Raw genomic sequence first — 14,614 nt, forward strand, 5'->3', positions numbered from 1 at the left:
TGCTCAGCAATGGAAAGGCTGAGCCTGGTGGAGGTGCGGCTGACCAAACCTTGGTCCCAAGTTCTACTAGTTCAGGGGTGGGCAAACTTTTTGACTCGAGGGCCACAATGGGTTCTTAAACTGGACCGGAGGGCCGGAACAAAAGCATGGATGGAGTGTTTGTGTGAACTAATATAAATTCAAAGTAAACATCATTACATAAAAGGGTACGGTCTTTTTTTTCAATAGTTTTATTCATTTCAAACGGGCCGGATCCGGCCCGCAGGCTGTAGTTTGCCACTAGTAACTAGTTGCACAGGCCCAAATCCTTCTGAACCAAACGATGGAGAGGCTCTGAGTGCAGCTAGTGTGGTTAGGGCATTACTAAGGTTCTTGAGGAAGATTTTCAACATAAAAGAAACTGATCCTTTTTGCAAAATGGCGATGTCCCACAAGCCCTATGTCATTGAGGAAAGGGAGGGTGAGCCTGTTTCTAAAGCTCACATTCCTTATAATGGAGACCTATTCAGGGACTGCAAGAATGAGCCCTCCAAAGCTATCCTGGACTTGTGAACAGACGGACTTACACAAAACCTGGCCGAACAGTTCGAACCTGTTCACAAATAGAGGAACTGGATACTGTACTCTTCTGTTTTAGATACAGAGCAGCTATGTACTTTTTATAATATAAAATAAGAAAAAGTGAGACAGCATGTAAGTAGCCATTGTGAAACCTATAGGATGCATTACTTTGCCAAGTAATAAGCATAAGAAATCTCTAACCTGCAACTTATTTTCCTGTCATAGTGGGAAAATGTTGACATAGTGGAAAAAGCATAGACTCGCACCTGCCAGCGGTGTGGGCTTAGTCAGCTCCTCAGCTCCTCTGAGATTCACTTTCGTCATCTGAAGATCAGGCATGATGCTGCCCATCCGTCAGAGATGTTGCCAGAAGTAAAAGTAATACGACGTCACTAACACGGTGCCGGGTCATAGCAGGCCTCCAGTGACCAGTAGCCACTAGTGGAATTAGCATCAATAGCACTGCCCATGATTCATAAAATCTCTCAGCCGAGAGCTTGACAAGTGTGCCACCAGCAATTGTACCGGCTTTATCAGCTAATACAGACTAAACTTGTCTCACAAATCGACCAGAAAGGCAATGGTTAAAACACAGTAGAGTGACTCTTTCTCCCTTAAAACATCCAGCATGGGGTTCTGGTTCAGAAGGGCTCAGGCACCCAGGGACTCAGGCTTTTGGTGGCTCTGCTTGTCGTCAGTACTAGTGTGACTGCCACCTCGATTCCAGCCCAAAGGAAGGGGGAGGGCCTGGGTGCGTGTGTGAAGGAGGTCCTAGGACCCCAACTGAAGTGGAAAATACCAGTTACCACCTTCACTGTATCGGAGATACCTTACTCACATGGGCGCCCCGGGCTGGCTGCCTGTGCCTGAGCACACATGCCAGCTACTACGAGAAAAGGGGTGAAATTGAGGTAGCCGTAAGGTGTATTACGTAGCATAGTAAGTACCTAAAGTACGCTCTGTGCTCCATGCTGCTTCTTGGTAGCAACCTTTTGCTGACAATATGCAATTTCTGATCTATCCTGAAATTTAGCCATGAGTCCTCAGGCACAAGGCACAACATCTTGGTAATATGGGGTGTGGGTGGCTGTATTGGGCTCTACATTCCCATCTTGGACTTGGCCCAGTCTTTGCACTCAAGCCAGGGACTGGGTGACAGGGGCCTGTGTACCTGACCTGGTTTTAAGAGGCACCTGGTGCGATATGCCAGCTTAGTCACAATGCCAGAGAGGTTGGCACGTGACTGGTAGGAATAACATCAGAGAATCCAGACAGTGGATCTGGGAGCCCTACTAGCAGGAATTACCTCTTGGGAAAGCCATCTAGATTAGCAGAAACCCAGATACCGGGCTGGGTAACAGGGTCAGGAGAAAGGGAGGGAGGAATATGATAAGGCAGGGAAAGTGGGCAGGGTGCCCAGCCACCAGACTGGTATTCCAGGCATGCCTCCAGTCTTAGATAGGGAGCAAGGCATATGCAGTTAAATGGCAGAGACTAAGCATTTCCCTCGTCTGACCTAAAGCAGGGCATGGGTAGAGCAGGGATTAAGAGGAAGAAGAGAGTTTAGATTAAAAAGTAATGTTGAGCCAGGCCAGTGTGGCTCAGTGGTTGAACATCAACCTATGAACCAGGAGGTCACGGTTTGATTCCCAGTCAGGGCACGGGTTGTGGGTTTGATCCCCAGTGTGGGGCGTGCAGGAGGCAGCCGATCAATGATTCTCATCATTGGTGTTTCTATCTCTCTTTTCCTCTCTGAAATCAATAAAAAATATATATACTAATGGCCTGGTGCATGAATTCATGCACATTGAAAGGAAATTAATTAGAAGAAATATTTTAATATTGCTATTCACCTTTTCTCTATAATAGAAGTGTCAACCAAATTCATGATCAACAATGACAGATCAAAATACACGCGTATGACTGGCACCATCAAGAGCTTTATATGTATCATGCATGTGCGAGTCAACTTAGCCTTTTATTTTTATAGATAGATAGATAGATAGATATAGAAATAGATATAGATATATAGAATAAACTTGCTTAATTAGACCTGCTTTCTGATTTAGCTAAAATTTTCCCAGCCCACTGAAGCACCCCAACTTCTCTTTCAGGTAATTGTCAGCAACACAGCAGTAAATATCAACATGAAGCAAATTATTATTGTAGATCATGCAGGGAGAACAAAGGGTGAAATATTTAACTGCAGCAGTGTTTGACTATATTCTGCGCAGTGAGAAAACCTGAAGTCATTTTCAAGGTCCACCATTTCTTACTTCTTTTCAGTCAGGTCAAGTTTCTAAACTTTCTAAATCTCCATTTCCTGGCTAATGCAAAGAAAATAGGATTCCACCGAGTCTCCTATCTACCTGCTCCAGGACTTCTGTGAGGATCAAATGAGATGAGGCACGGGAAAACGCTTCACAGACATTTGGTTACAGTGTGAAATGTTTCCACCTAGCTATAAAGCAAGTCAGGTTCCTGGGCTAAAGAAACTCCAAGGAGGCTAGTTGCTAGGGAGAGGAAGCTGGGCATTGCTACATGTTGTCATTACCTGGATGGAAACTTATATTAGTCTTTTATATGTATAAACATTTTTAAAAAGCAGTAATGTTGACATCTAGAAGTCATCCCAGGGACCCCAGTGCCCACTGGGAGCAAGCCACGCAGACCTGCTTGTCATGAGCAAACCACCAGCACCTGGCTCTGGGCAACAACTGACTGCTAAGCCCCACTGGGCTGTGGGCTGAGGCTGCACGTCCCCACTGCCTCCGTCCGAATCGGCTCAGGAACTCAGGTGTTGGTGGGAATCTGGTGGGTCCAGCTGTGAGGGTGGGGGCGGCATTAGGGCACATGGGAAGGAGGGAAACATTAACAGATTCTTTTCTGAAACTGCATTGCAGCTCTAAACGGTATAAAAATATGTTTCATTTAATTTTTAGTCACCTTCCAGTTCCTCAAGAAATATTCAACAAATGTTGGCAGATTCTATCAATCGTATGAAGACATATGGATTTCACCAGGTAAAGGAATTTACGTTCCATCTTCAGGGGGCTAAATGCATCGCCATTTCCACTAATGTTTCACAAATTGCTATATTAGTCGCATGCAGGAATGAATTTAAGCAGAGTAGGTGAAATCTGTCTTTAAAAGCGTGTGAGCCTAGCTATTCATCTTTGCTGTTTTATCTGGAGTTGAAGGTGTCTTGAGTGTCATGGAAAGAACAGATGCCAAGACAGAGCCGCTAGACTCCTGACGAAGGTCTAAGACGAGGTGATAGCCTGGGCTGCTGCAAACACTGTGGGAAGACTGACTTCAGCGAGAGATAAATGAGGCACAGACTTGGCAGAAATAGTGACTTCAGACTAAGCTCCTTATGTGTTCATTGTTTCTATGAGCCTGTCCCTTGACGGCAACCAGCCTCTTATACCACCTGTGTCCACTGTGCCAGAGACCCTCCGGGCACTCAGAGCTCTCCCACTCCGGCCAGATGTGATCCTCCCTACAGGCCGGGCCCACTGCCTCATTGTGCTAGAGACTGGAACTGCATCATCCACTGCTCACAATCAATGAGCATAGGCTGGTGCTTGCAAACTGTGGTAGGATTTGACCCGCAGAGAGTCTGGAAAAGCAGGGTCAGATATGAGGCTGTACAGAGAAGGTTCCGAGTGACCACAGGCCTGAGATGGGGGCTGTGGTGGAGGCAGGCCCCTGGGCTGTGTTCCAGTGGACAGTGAGATCGATTCCCTGATTTCTCGGTAGGGACATACATGAAGTTGGATAATTCGCACAAATGAGACTTCAAGAAATCATGGTGAAGTTTTGGAGCTATGGTCCTCTAGGTATAATATGTACCTCTTTCCAAAACAGCAGCAATAGAGTATCTAAAGGAAATTTTCAGTAATGCTGCCTGGGGTACATTAAATCATTTTAAATGAGCACAGGTGAGAAAGACAAAGGAGCTGTGTCCATTCTCCATCATTTGTTGAGTTTCCCCCAAATGCTAGGCACTGTTAAGGGCATTGGAGACACAGTGAGCAAAAACAGATAAAAGCCCTGCCTCGGGAAGCTTGTATTCCAGGAGGGGGATACAGACAATACACATTTCTACGAAGTCAGCTGGTCATCAGTGGTGTGGAGGAAAACGAAGCGGGATAAGGGAGCAGAGGAATGCTGGGAGGGTGGGAATTGGTTTCTTAGACACAAGGCCAGAGAAAGCCACTCTGAGAAGGGGATGTTGGAGTAGAGACCTGAAGAAATGAAGGGAGGGAGTTATGTGGATGGGTGGGGGGAAAGTATGTTCCCAGCAGAGAGAACAGCAAGTATGAAGGCACAGAGGCTCACTTGACATGGTCAAGGAATGGCAGAGAGCTCAGTAAGCGAGAAGAGAGATAAGAGCTGAGAATCACAGAGACCCCTACTTATAAGGAATTTGGTGTCTGGGTATTATGTCAAGCCCTGATGATAGATGAGATCATCTGGAAAGTGAGTTTAGATGGAAAAGAGAAGTGGTCTGAGGTCGGAGGCCCGTCGGTGTTTAGACCGCGCCTGAGGTTTCTTGTCTCTAAAATAAGGATGGTGGACTGGAGCAGTGGTGCCCAAACACTCTTGGGTCTGAGACAGCCAGGCTCTCACAGTGCTCACATCCTCTCACGAGAATGCCCAGGACGTGTGCCATTTCATTCCTTCTCTCACTTAAGAAGTTACATCAGAATTCAAGAGAATGACTGAGCAGGTCACATACCAAGCTTCTCTGTAGAACAAAGGTAACAAAACAGGGCCTCTCTACTGCAGGGGTCCGGAGAGGGTCTTATGAGGAACTGGCCCGCAGGTCAGGACGAGAGGCCGTCTGAAGGAGATGCCTCGGTAGCTGGATCTGCCCCTCTCTGTCTCCACACCTTGGCCAAGCACCTGGCCCAGCGACCAGCCTCAGCATGGCTGCTTCTGCACTCCTCACCTTCACCCTGACTCCCCCATGCCTGGCTCACAGCCCCCATCCTGGGCCTTCACCCTGACTCCCCCAGGCCTGCCTCACAGCCCCCATCCTGGGCCTTCACCCTGACTCCCCCATGCCTGGCTCACAGCCCCCATCCTGGGCCTTCACCCTGACTCCCCCAGGCCTGGCTCACAGCCCCCATCCTGGGCCTTCACCCTGACTCCCCATGCCTGGCTCACAGCCCCCATCCTGGGCCTTCACCCTGACTCCCCCAGGCCTGGCTCACAGGCCCCATCCTGGGCCTTCACCCTGACTCCCCCATGCCTGGCTCACAGCCCCCATCCTGGGCCTTCACCCTGACTCCCCCATGCCTGGCTCACAGCCCCCATTCTGGGCCTACATGCTCCCAATAAAATACTTCTAAAGAGATGAGAGTTGTCTAAATAGAGGAAGTAAAGATCAACCTGTAAAGATTTGCTAAAAGTTTTCTGAAGGAATTCTTAGAGACACTCCGGACAAGCTGTTAAGTTTTCTAGCTGCTTTGAGTAAGTACAGTGGTCAGGGCCAGATCTCATCTGCCATCACTCTGTGAAACTCGTTAATTTTGTCTCCTTTCCTACGGTGCCCATACATAATTACACTGTAGATTAAAAAGGAGTATGATTTACTAAATATAGCACGCTCAAACATTTTAGTATCATCTGTATTATTAACTTAACTAGGGGCCCGGTGTACGAAATTCGTGCACTGGGTGTGTGGGGCGGGGAGTGTCCCTCAGCCCAGCCTGCCCCCTCTCACATACTGGGAGCCCTCAGGCGTTGACCCCCATCACCTTCCAATCGCAGGATCAGCCCCTTGCCCAGCCTGATGCCTGGGCCAGAGGCGTCAGGCCTGGGCAGGGGACCCTCATTTCCCCCCATCACTGGTTCTGCCCCCAGCCCAGGCCTGATGCCTCTGGCCCAGGTGTCAGGCCTGGGCAGGGGACCCCCAGACCCCTCCGATTGCTGGCTCTGCCCCTTGCCCAGGCCTGACGCCTCTGCCAGAGGTGTAGACCCCCATCACCCTCTGATCACCTGATCGGCCCCTTGCTCAGGCCTGACGCCTCCGCCAGAGGTGTCAGGCTTGGACAGGGGACCCCCAACTCCCCCCGATCACTGGCTCTGGCCCCCGCCCAGGCCTGATGCCTCAGCCAGAGGAGTTGACCCTCATCACCCTCCAATCACCAATCACCGGATCGGCCCCTTGACCAGGCCTGAGGCCTCTGGCAGAGGTGTCAGGCCCGGGCAGGGGACCCCCAGCTCCCCGCGGTTGCAGGCTCCGCCCCTGCCCAGGCCTAACGCCTCTGGATGAGGCGTCCGGCCCGGGCAGCGGGGACCCGCAGCTGCAGCGGCCCCGCGATCGTGGGCTCCGCTTTAGGCCCAGGCAAGGGACCCCTAGCTCCTGGGACTGCCAGCTTTGACCGTGCCCAGCTCCCATCGCTGGCTCCACCCCTACTTCCTGCTATCACTGGCCAGGGCGGAAAAGGCACCTGATTCTCCGATCATGGCTGGGGGGCAGGGCAAAGGTGGCCCCAGGGCTGCCTTTGCCCTGCCCCCCAGCTCTTAGCTCCCCCCTGGGTTTCTGATCACTGTCAGTGGCAGGGGGCTTCTTCCTGCTTTCCCTTTTGCCTCCCTGCATTGTGCCTACATATGCAAATTAACCGCCATCTTGTTGGCAGTTAACTGCCAATCTTAGTTGGCTGTTAACTGCCAATCTTAGTTGGCAGTTAATTTGCATATAGCCCTGATTAGCCAATGAAAAGGGTATCACCGTATGCCAATTACCATTTTTCTCTTTTATTAGTGTAGATATTACCCTAAGGTAGACTCATTTTGTAAATTTTTTGCTTCTTCTAAGCAATAATATTTATGTCATAGTTTAATGTTAAAACTACATTTTTTCTCGTAATTTTAAATTATTTATTTATTTTTAAAAAAATATTTTTATTGATTTCAGATAGGAAGGAAGAGGGAGAGAAAGAAACATCAATGATGAGAGAGAATCATTGATGGGTTGCCCCCTACTGGGGATTGAACCCACAACCCGGTCATGAACCCTTGACAGGAATCAAACCTGGGACCCTTCAGTTCATAGGCTGATGCTCTATCCACTGAGCAAAACTGGCTAGGACTAATTTTAAATAATTAAAAAATATACATGTGGAGCCCTAGCCAGTTTGACTCAGTGGATAGAGCGTTGGCCTGGTGACTGAAGGGCCCCAGGTTCGATTCTGGTCAAGGGCACATGCCCAGGTTGTGGGCTCGATCCCCAGTAAGGGGCGTGCAGGAGGCAGCCGATCAATGATTCTCTCTCATCATTGATGGTTTCTCTCTCTCTCTCTCTCTCTCTCTCTCTCTCTCTCTTTCTTTCTCTCACTCTCTCCTCCTTCCTCTCTGAAATCAATAAAAATATATTAAAAAATAAATACAATTTTTAAAAATGAAAATATACATGTGGAAGACAAAGCTCCACTTTTTAAAAATTTTATTTTTCAATTACAGTTTACATTCAATATTACATTGGTTTCATTTGAGGTGAACAGCATAAGAGTTAGACAATCATAGACTTTACAAAGTGTTCCCCCGATATTTCAAGTACCCACTTGGCACCACAGATAGTAATTACAATATTATTCACTATAAAACTCCACTTTATGTTTCGGGGTATGTTTTCTTTTTTCTTTTTAAGCTTAGACATTGCTAGCAGCACTTTATTTGTGTTGCAGGCTTGTAAACAGCTTCAGTAAGGGGATCTCAAAGTTATGCAGTCATTTTTAAATACCAAAAACTGTTCTCTGGCTTTTATAATATTGGTTAATCAAGGGAACTTAGCTCAAGGCAGGAAAAGAGTATAAGAAAAAAATGAAAACAGTAAATAAACAAAAGTTTAGTTATATTTGAGGTGAAGAACAATTTATGAATTATCAACTTTTACATCAACTGTGATTTATGACTTCTCACAATAATTAAAAACAGGTTTCACAGCATCAAGGTTTCGGTTTTAATTCTAGTGAAATAATTTCATAGCAAGAAAGCCTTTACCTTTCTATAGGAAAACACAAAGGAAAAACACCGCTGTCATTTTTGCGATGGAGAATGAGACAACCTCCCTTTCCCTCTCAGTTCGTTTCCTTCCTTAGCGAACCATGGCTTTCCTTTAGTGCACCAAGTTGTAAATTCAGTTTTCTTAGGAGTCCTCAGAGGCTGGATCCAAATGAACAAAGTACAGTTTAGGCCTCAGTGATTTGATGTGTTAGTCTCTCTTTAGTTAAAAACTAATTCCCTTGAATGTTCCTAATGCTACAGACCTGTACACTTAAAAGTGGTTAAGATGGTAAACTTTATGTTACATATATTTTACCACAAAAAAAACCGAATTCCTTTTTAAGGGAAGACTTGTGTTTCTTTCCTATATTTTCCATGTTTCTTATTTTATATTTCCCATTCTCAAAGAGGATGTTTTTTAAAAAATATCCGACTCATTTTTTTTAGAACAAAAAAACATCCCCTTTGAGTCACCTAAACCATGTGCAAGCACCATGTTTTCAGACACAAGGTTCGAGGGCCCGTGGAGAACAGCTGAGATGGCTCTAGGGAGGTGCCATTATTCTGTGGAGCCATCAGCAATGGTAATGTTTAACCTGCGGCCATAAAATGCTATTTACACTCTACTTCAGGGGACTCCATTTAAAGCAGATAAGTGCTCTGTCTCAGAAAAAGGAATATTTAGGGAATTCTTACTATCCGTTACACACTGAGTTATGCACTTTTTAAAAAATTATTTAACCCTCACTAAAACCCTATGAAATAATCTGAATTTTCTAATTTGTCTCTGGGGAAACCAGCCTGAGAGAGGTTTGGTACCCAGCAGTGGAGATGTGCAATCAGGTGGCGGGAGCCGGCTCCAGGTGCGGCGGGCACCTGCTCTCCCCGCAGTGCTCCATGGCCTCCTGGGGCCAGGGGCGTTAGATAGGAGTCAGGGGCCTAGAGCCCTCCTCTTAGAGGGAAACTGCCACACTCACTCACTAGTGCTTGTTTCTGTTTTTTTTTTAATCAGAAGAAAGAATCCACGAAGAAAACACAAGATGAAGAAATAAAACAAGTAGATGAAGAAAGAACCAAGCAGATTTATAAGAGCTGGAAGGAAGATTCGGAGTGGCAGGCATCTTGTGAGTACCCAGAGGCCTCTCGAAGCCGATTGGTTCACGAAATGAAATGACCAGTCTGCAAAGCGCTGAAAGAGGTCACTGAGAGACGTTTTAACATTATGACTGAAAGGCTTACGAGCCATTGTCGAATGGCAAAAAGGTGCCCGATTCATCTTTGGGCCATCAAAATGATGACCTGTCTACCTGATAGGATGCTATATAGCTATGAAAAGAAAAAAAACAGGTTTCCAAAAAGCGTTTTATGACCTTGGAATATGTTTATATATTTTTAGCTTGGAGAAGAAAAAAGCATTATAGACTAGTATGCAAGATATCTCTATTTTCAGATGTCCAAGTAGCTAAAGGAAAAGAACTGGAAGGCTATTTAACGTGTTAACGTTCGAGAGGTGGGCTCCAAGATTACTTATTTGAATTCTTCTTGTTGTTATTCTGTGATTTTCTAAATTTTCCACAGTGAATACATCTTAACTTTGTAATCAGAAGAGCACAGGAGAAACAGGCTGGATATCTTAGCATCCTTCCCAAGCCTCTGACTGACCCTGACACCTTTTTGAATTAGCACGGCCAGAGGTAACCCCCGCTCCCAGGAAGAAGTCAGAGCAGGTGAGGGCAGAGCAGAGGTGCGGAGGATGCCTGGCGAATTCAGGTTTGAAATGGGACTAGGGTCTCCACTGGACTCACACAGAAGCCTGAGCTGCCAGAGCGGCCCGGCGGCAGCTGGAGGAAGAGGGTGGCAGTGTTTGCAAGAGGCTGAGAATCCTGAATCGATCTTCAGTTCCATTACAAGGAACACCCTTCAAAGGACAATTTTTTGTGAAATGAAAACATTTGCAAGAGCCAATCACTTGTGGGCGGTGAAATCCTAGCCTAATGGAACATCTTGGGCATCTCTTTGAAGTCAAACATAACAGGATTTGACTACTGATGCCTGAAATGTAAATATACTCAAGAAAAATTATTGTTATATCCTGCGTTACAGTCCTGTAATACTATGTTGCTAAACAAAAGCAAAGTAAAACAATAAACCCTCTATTTACAGAGCAATAGGGAGCGGCAGCCTTGGGGTGCTTTTATGTGTACCCACCCACTTGATGATGGTCTGTGGTCAGAACCACTTTACTTTATGGGCTGACAGGCTCAGCTCACTGTGGGCTCCGCCTGTGGCTGGTGGTGAACCGCCCTGCCCGACCACCCTCAGCACAGCCTGAGCCACTGACGACTTCCTGACAGCTTGATTTTTGCTCAGGACTCAGAGCATGTGTGACATCTCGAACTCTTATTTGTGTGAAGGGTTTATCGCCTCTTGTTATTCAAAGACCCTCTGCCAACTGGAATCCTCACTCGGGCTGTGACTCATCACTTAGGCTTGCCACCTGCAGGAAATTCTCCAACCAAGGGTTCCACATTTCTGTCTTGTCCCTTCCTCCTCCTCTTCCTTCTCTTTCTCTCTCTCAGAAAGTCCCCGAACAACTCCCACATAAAGAGGAATTCTGCACTGAGCACCAGGCAGTGGTGAATGCGCAAGCCCTGACTGTCTGGATAATAGGCGGTGGTCGTGATTGCTCATTGTTATCCGCAGTCGCCAGAATCTGCTCTCCAGCTGTGATGCTTGATTCTTCTAACCTTCTCTGGGGGTTGGCGAGGGGCTTTCTCAGACCTTTTGTCTTTCTAGTGCGAAAATCCAAAGCAGCTGATGAGAAGAGACGCTCCTTGGCTAAGCAGGCACGGGAAGACTACAAGAGGCTATCCCAGAACGGAAGGAGCAGTGAGGGACTGCAGAGCCCCTCAAGTGTCCCTCTGAAACCAAAGAGACCGCCCCTTCCACCCAAGCCGAAATTTCTGAACCCAGCGGAATACCCTCCCAAGCCTTTCAGGTGAGAGGCCACGCCGATGGCTTTAAGGATAAGGGTGGAAATGAGCTGAGTAACTCAGTTCAGCCCCTCCTCTCCTCTAAGCCTGTCTTCCTGAGATGCCTGGTCCGGCACCCCTCCCCTTCTTATCTCTAAAACATCCACAGCTGTCATAACTAACATACCCAGTAACTTGGTGAAGAAGCACCTCGACTTCGCTAACTTCCTGTGCCACCAGCCATCCCCACCTGGTGGCAGCGAGTGAGCCAGTGAAGGGACAGGAGGAGACAACTACAGTTCCATCCATTGCCAGTATCGCTCTTAGTAGCAAAAGAACATCAGAGTAGGGACCTAAGGGCTTGCTGACTTGCATGTTGTCGGTAGAGCCATTTTCATTGCTCAGGATTCAAGGTTTGGTGGTAATTCTCACTCTGGGGTATGTAGGTAGCCTCACATGTTAAGAATTTGGATGAACTCTTTGATACCCAACTTTTTTAAAAAATATATATTTCTTTATTGATTTCAGAGAGGAAGGGAGAAGAAGAGAGAGATAGAAACATCAATAATGAGAGAGAATCATTGATCGGCCGCCTCCTGCACACCCCCTACTGGGGTTCGAGCCTGCAACCCAGGCATGTGCCCTTGGCTGGAATTGAACCTGGGACCCTTCTGTCTGCAGGCTGATGCTCTATCCACTGATCCAAGCCGACTAGGGCTTGGATGAACTCTCTGAATGAACTCTTTGATTGCTGACGATGGTACTTTTGCCTCCTGGGTTAGGCAAAACAATTCCTAAAGAAAAAGTGCCATCAAAATCACAGCAGAAACCAATTATAAAATTATTTTCTCCTGGTTACTGATACATGTTTGTTTTATATTCTAATATATAGAAAGATGGCATGCAAAATAACCAGGAGAAACCAAATATTGACTGAATGAAACAGGACTTTCTATAAAGCCTTGCTTTCGGAAATAAAAACTGAAAATGCTCCTCAGTTGTGAGGGTGGAAAAATAAAAAAACAAAGTTTCCCTTCGCTCGGAGTCAGTAGTTTTCGGCAAGGTTTTTCCCTGCTAAGGTATGACCTCAGGGGTAACGTGAGGTGGACCTTTTCCTATATAATTATTTCTGCTCACTCAATGGGAAAGGGCCATTTGGGGACTAAATGACTATCTTCTACAAAGTGACAGTTTGGGGAACGACTTTTTTCTTATGGGCAACAAAGCCAGGAAGGTAAGCAGGAAGCAGGTCTCCTGGCAGTTTTGTGACCAAGTTACACAGACGTGAGCTCCTGCGGGGCCCGGGCCAGCGCCTGAGCTGGTCTGGGAGCATTGGCCACGGACCCCGGCGAGAGGTGCAAGTACCCGCCTCTGTTCTCCAGGCTTTACCCAGGCGGGAGAAAGAACTGTGCCCTCGCCCGCAATATTTTTAGAGCACAGTGTGTGTGATTGACAGCCATGAAGGTGGCCTTTACTGAGGGGCAATTCTTGTCTTAAGCTGTGCTCATTTAGCTCATTCTTTCCAACTTAAGACACTTGTATGAAACGCTTCCTGTACGGCAGCCAGACTGGATGGTTTTAGGGCTGGCGCTTTAAACAGTGGTGACCGAGGTCACCTAGGAGCCAGCCCAGGAAATCACGGAGATCGGCTATCCTTGGAGTTTTCCCTTGATCTTCAAAGACTCCTCAAGGAAAATAAAACTAAATTGAAAGCTAGTAAGAGAATTTATGTATTTTCAAGTGACACAGTGTCTGCTTCCAGGAAAGTGAAATATTATAGGCTCTTTTCTCCTAAATGTTCTGATGTTTGTAGATGCATATGTACATGCATGTATGTCCATCTGATATATATGTCACATGTAACCCATGGTAGCATATGTTACCATAAAAGTATAAAGAGCCATAACGTTAATTTACCATGAAAGGGCATTCCAGTAGTTCGTCCAAACTAGTTGTTGTTGTTTTTACATGGAAATCTGTTCAAATAGTGGGCTGTTGTGTGGCACTTGGAATATGCTGATTACATTGCAATGGCGCTTTTGTAATGGAACCTCAGTTCTGCTCTTACCCAACTGATCTCCAAAGGCTTCAACTTTCTCTTCCCAACCTCAAAACACTCTTCTTCCTTTAACTCTGTATTTCTCAGGCTGTCTTTTAACAGAACTAAATCTCTTCAAAGTGTGTTTGAGGAGAAACCAAGTAGGGGAGGTGAGTGGATAGAGAAAGAAGAGAAAATCGAATAATGAAAATGTTAGGAAAGAAGCTTGTTTTATTGCATGTGCTTTATTGTGTTTGCAAGAGCATGCTCTCTAGGAAAACAGTGCTGGGCTGCACTTTACTTTCTAATGTTTATTTTCTCAAGTTTTAATCAGGAGTTAATGGAGCTTCTAATTCATACTAAAAATAAATTAAAATCCATGTGTTAACACAGCAGTAGTACATACCCAAGACTAGCCCTGGAGAGCTAGAAGGACACGAGACAGACTTATTTTCTGCTCTTGAGGAGTGTGGCACGGTGTACAGGTGTCCCACCTCCCATTAGCTCAGCCCATGTGATTAAATCTTTAAATGTCTATAATTCTCCTCTCTCTCTCTCTCTCTCTCTCTCTCTCTCTCTCTCTCTCTCTCTCTTTCTCCCCCCCCCCCCTCCCTGGAGCAAAAGTTTACAGTTGTTCATTGGAAAATAATACAATTAATTAATAAATAAGAATATAAGAATATACTCTCTTTTGCATACTTACAACTGTAAACCTACTTTTGTCCCGCTCTGTATATACGTTTTTGACGGCATTATTTTTAAAGTGGATAAGTCTAACTTGATAAATGGTTCTATAAGTAACAGAAATCAGGCAGTGACAAGGACAGCATCCAGCGCTGCCCAGGAGGACATCGTCCGATGGTTTAAAGAGGAGCAGCTGCCCCTGCGAGCAGGCTACGAGAAGACCTCCGACACCATAGCCCCCTGGTTCCATGGTGAGTGCGGAAGGCCCTTCGGCCGCACCTCCTCTGAGGGTGGATAGAACTGCTGACCCGCCAGCAAGGCAAGAAGAGAACAGGCTTCC

At 46.4% G+C, this 14,614-nt stretch overlaps 1 protein-coding gene across 7 annotated transcripts in view; it reads left to right on the plus strand.

Moving 5' to 3' along the window:
- Positions 1-14,614, plus strand: part of SH2D4A (SH2 domain containing 4A) — a 482,539-nt gene that overhangs the window by 24,168 nt on the left and 443,757 nt on the right. For 6 of the 7 annotated variants that reach the window (XR_009451381.1, XM_059685253.1, XM_059685251.1 and 3 more), the window contains exons 5-8: positions 3,504-3,584; positions 9,593-9,704; positions 11,377-11,578; positions 14,395-14,525. Coding sequence is in view for 6 of the 7 variants with exons in the window: in XM_059685253.1 (XP_059541236.1) it covers positions 3,504-3,584; positions 9,593-9,704; positions 11,377-11,578; positions 14,395-14,525 (526 nt within the window). In the remaining variant the exon portion in view is untranslated. The remainder of the gene's footprint in view (positions 1-3,503; positions 3,585-9,592; positions 9,705-11,376; positions 11,579-14,394; positions 14,526-14,614) is intronic. The other variant, XM_059685256.1, reaches the window with a different exon arrangement.

The sequence above is a fragment of the Myotis daubentonii genome, chromosome 2 (assembly GCF_963259705.1).
Source record: "Myotis daubentonii chromosome 2, mMyoDau2.1, whole genome shotgun sequence".
Classification (NCBI taxonomy): domain Eukaryota; kingdom Metazoa; phylum Chordata; class Mammalia; order Chiroptera; family Vespertilionidae; genus Myotis; species Myotis daubentonii.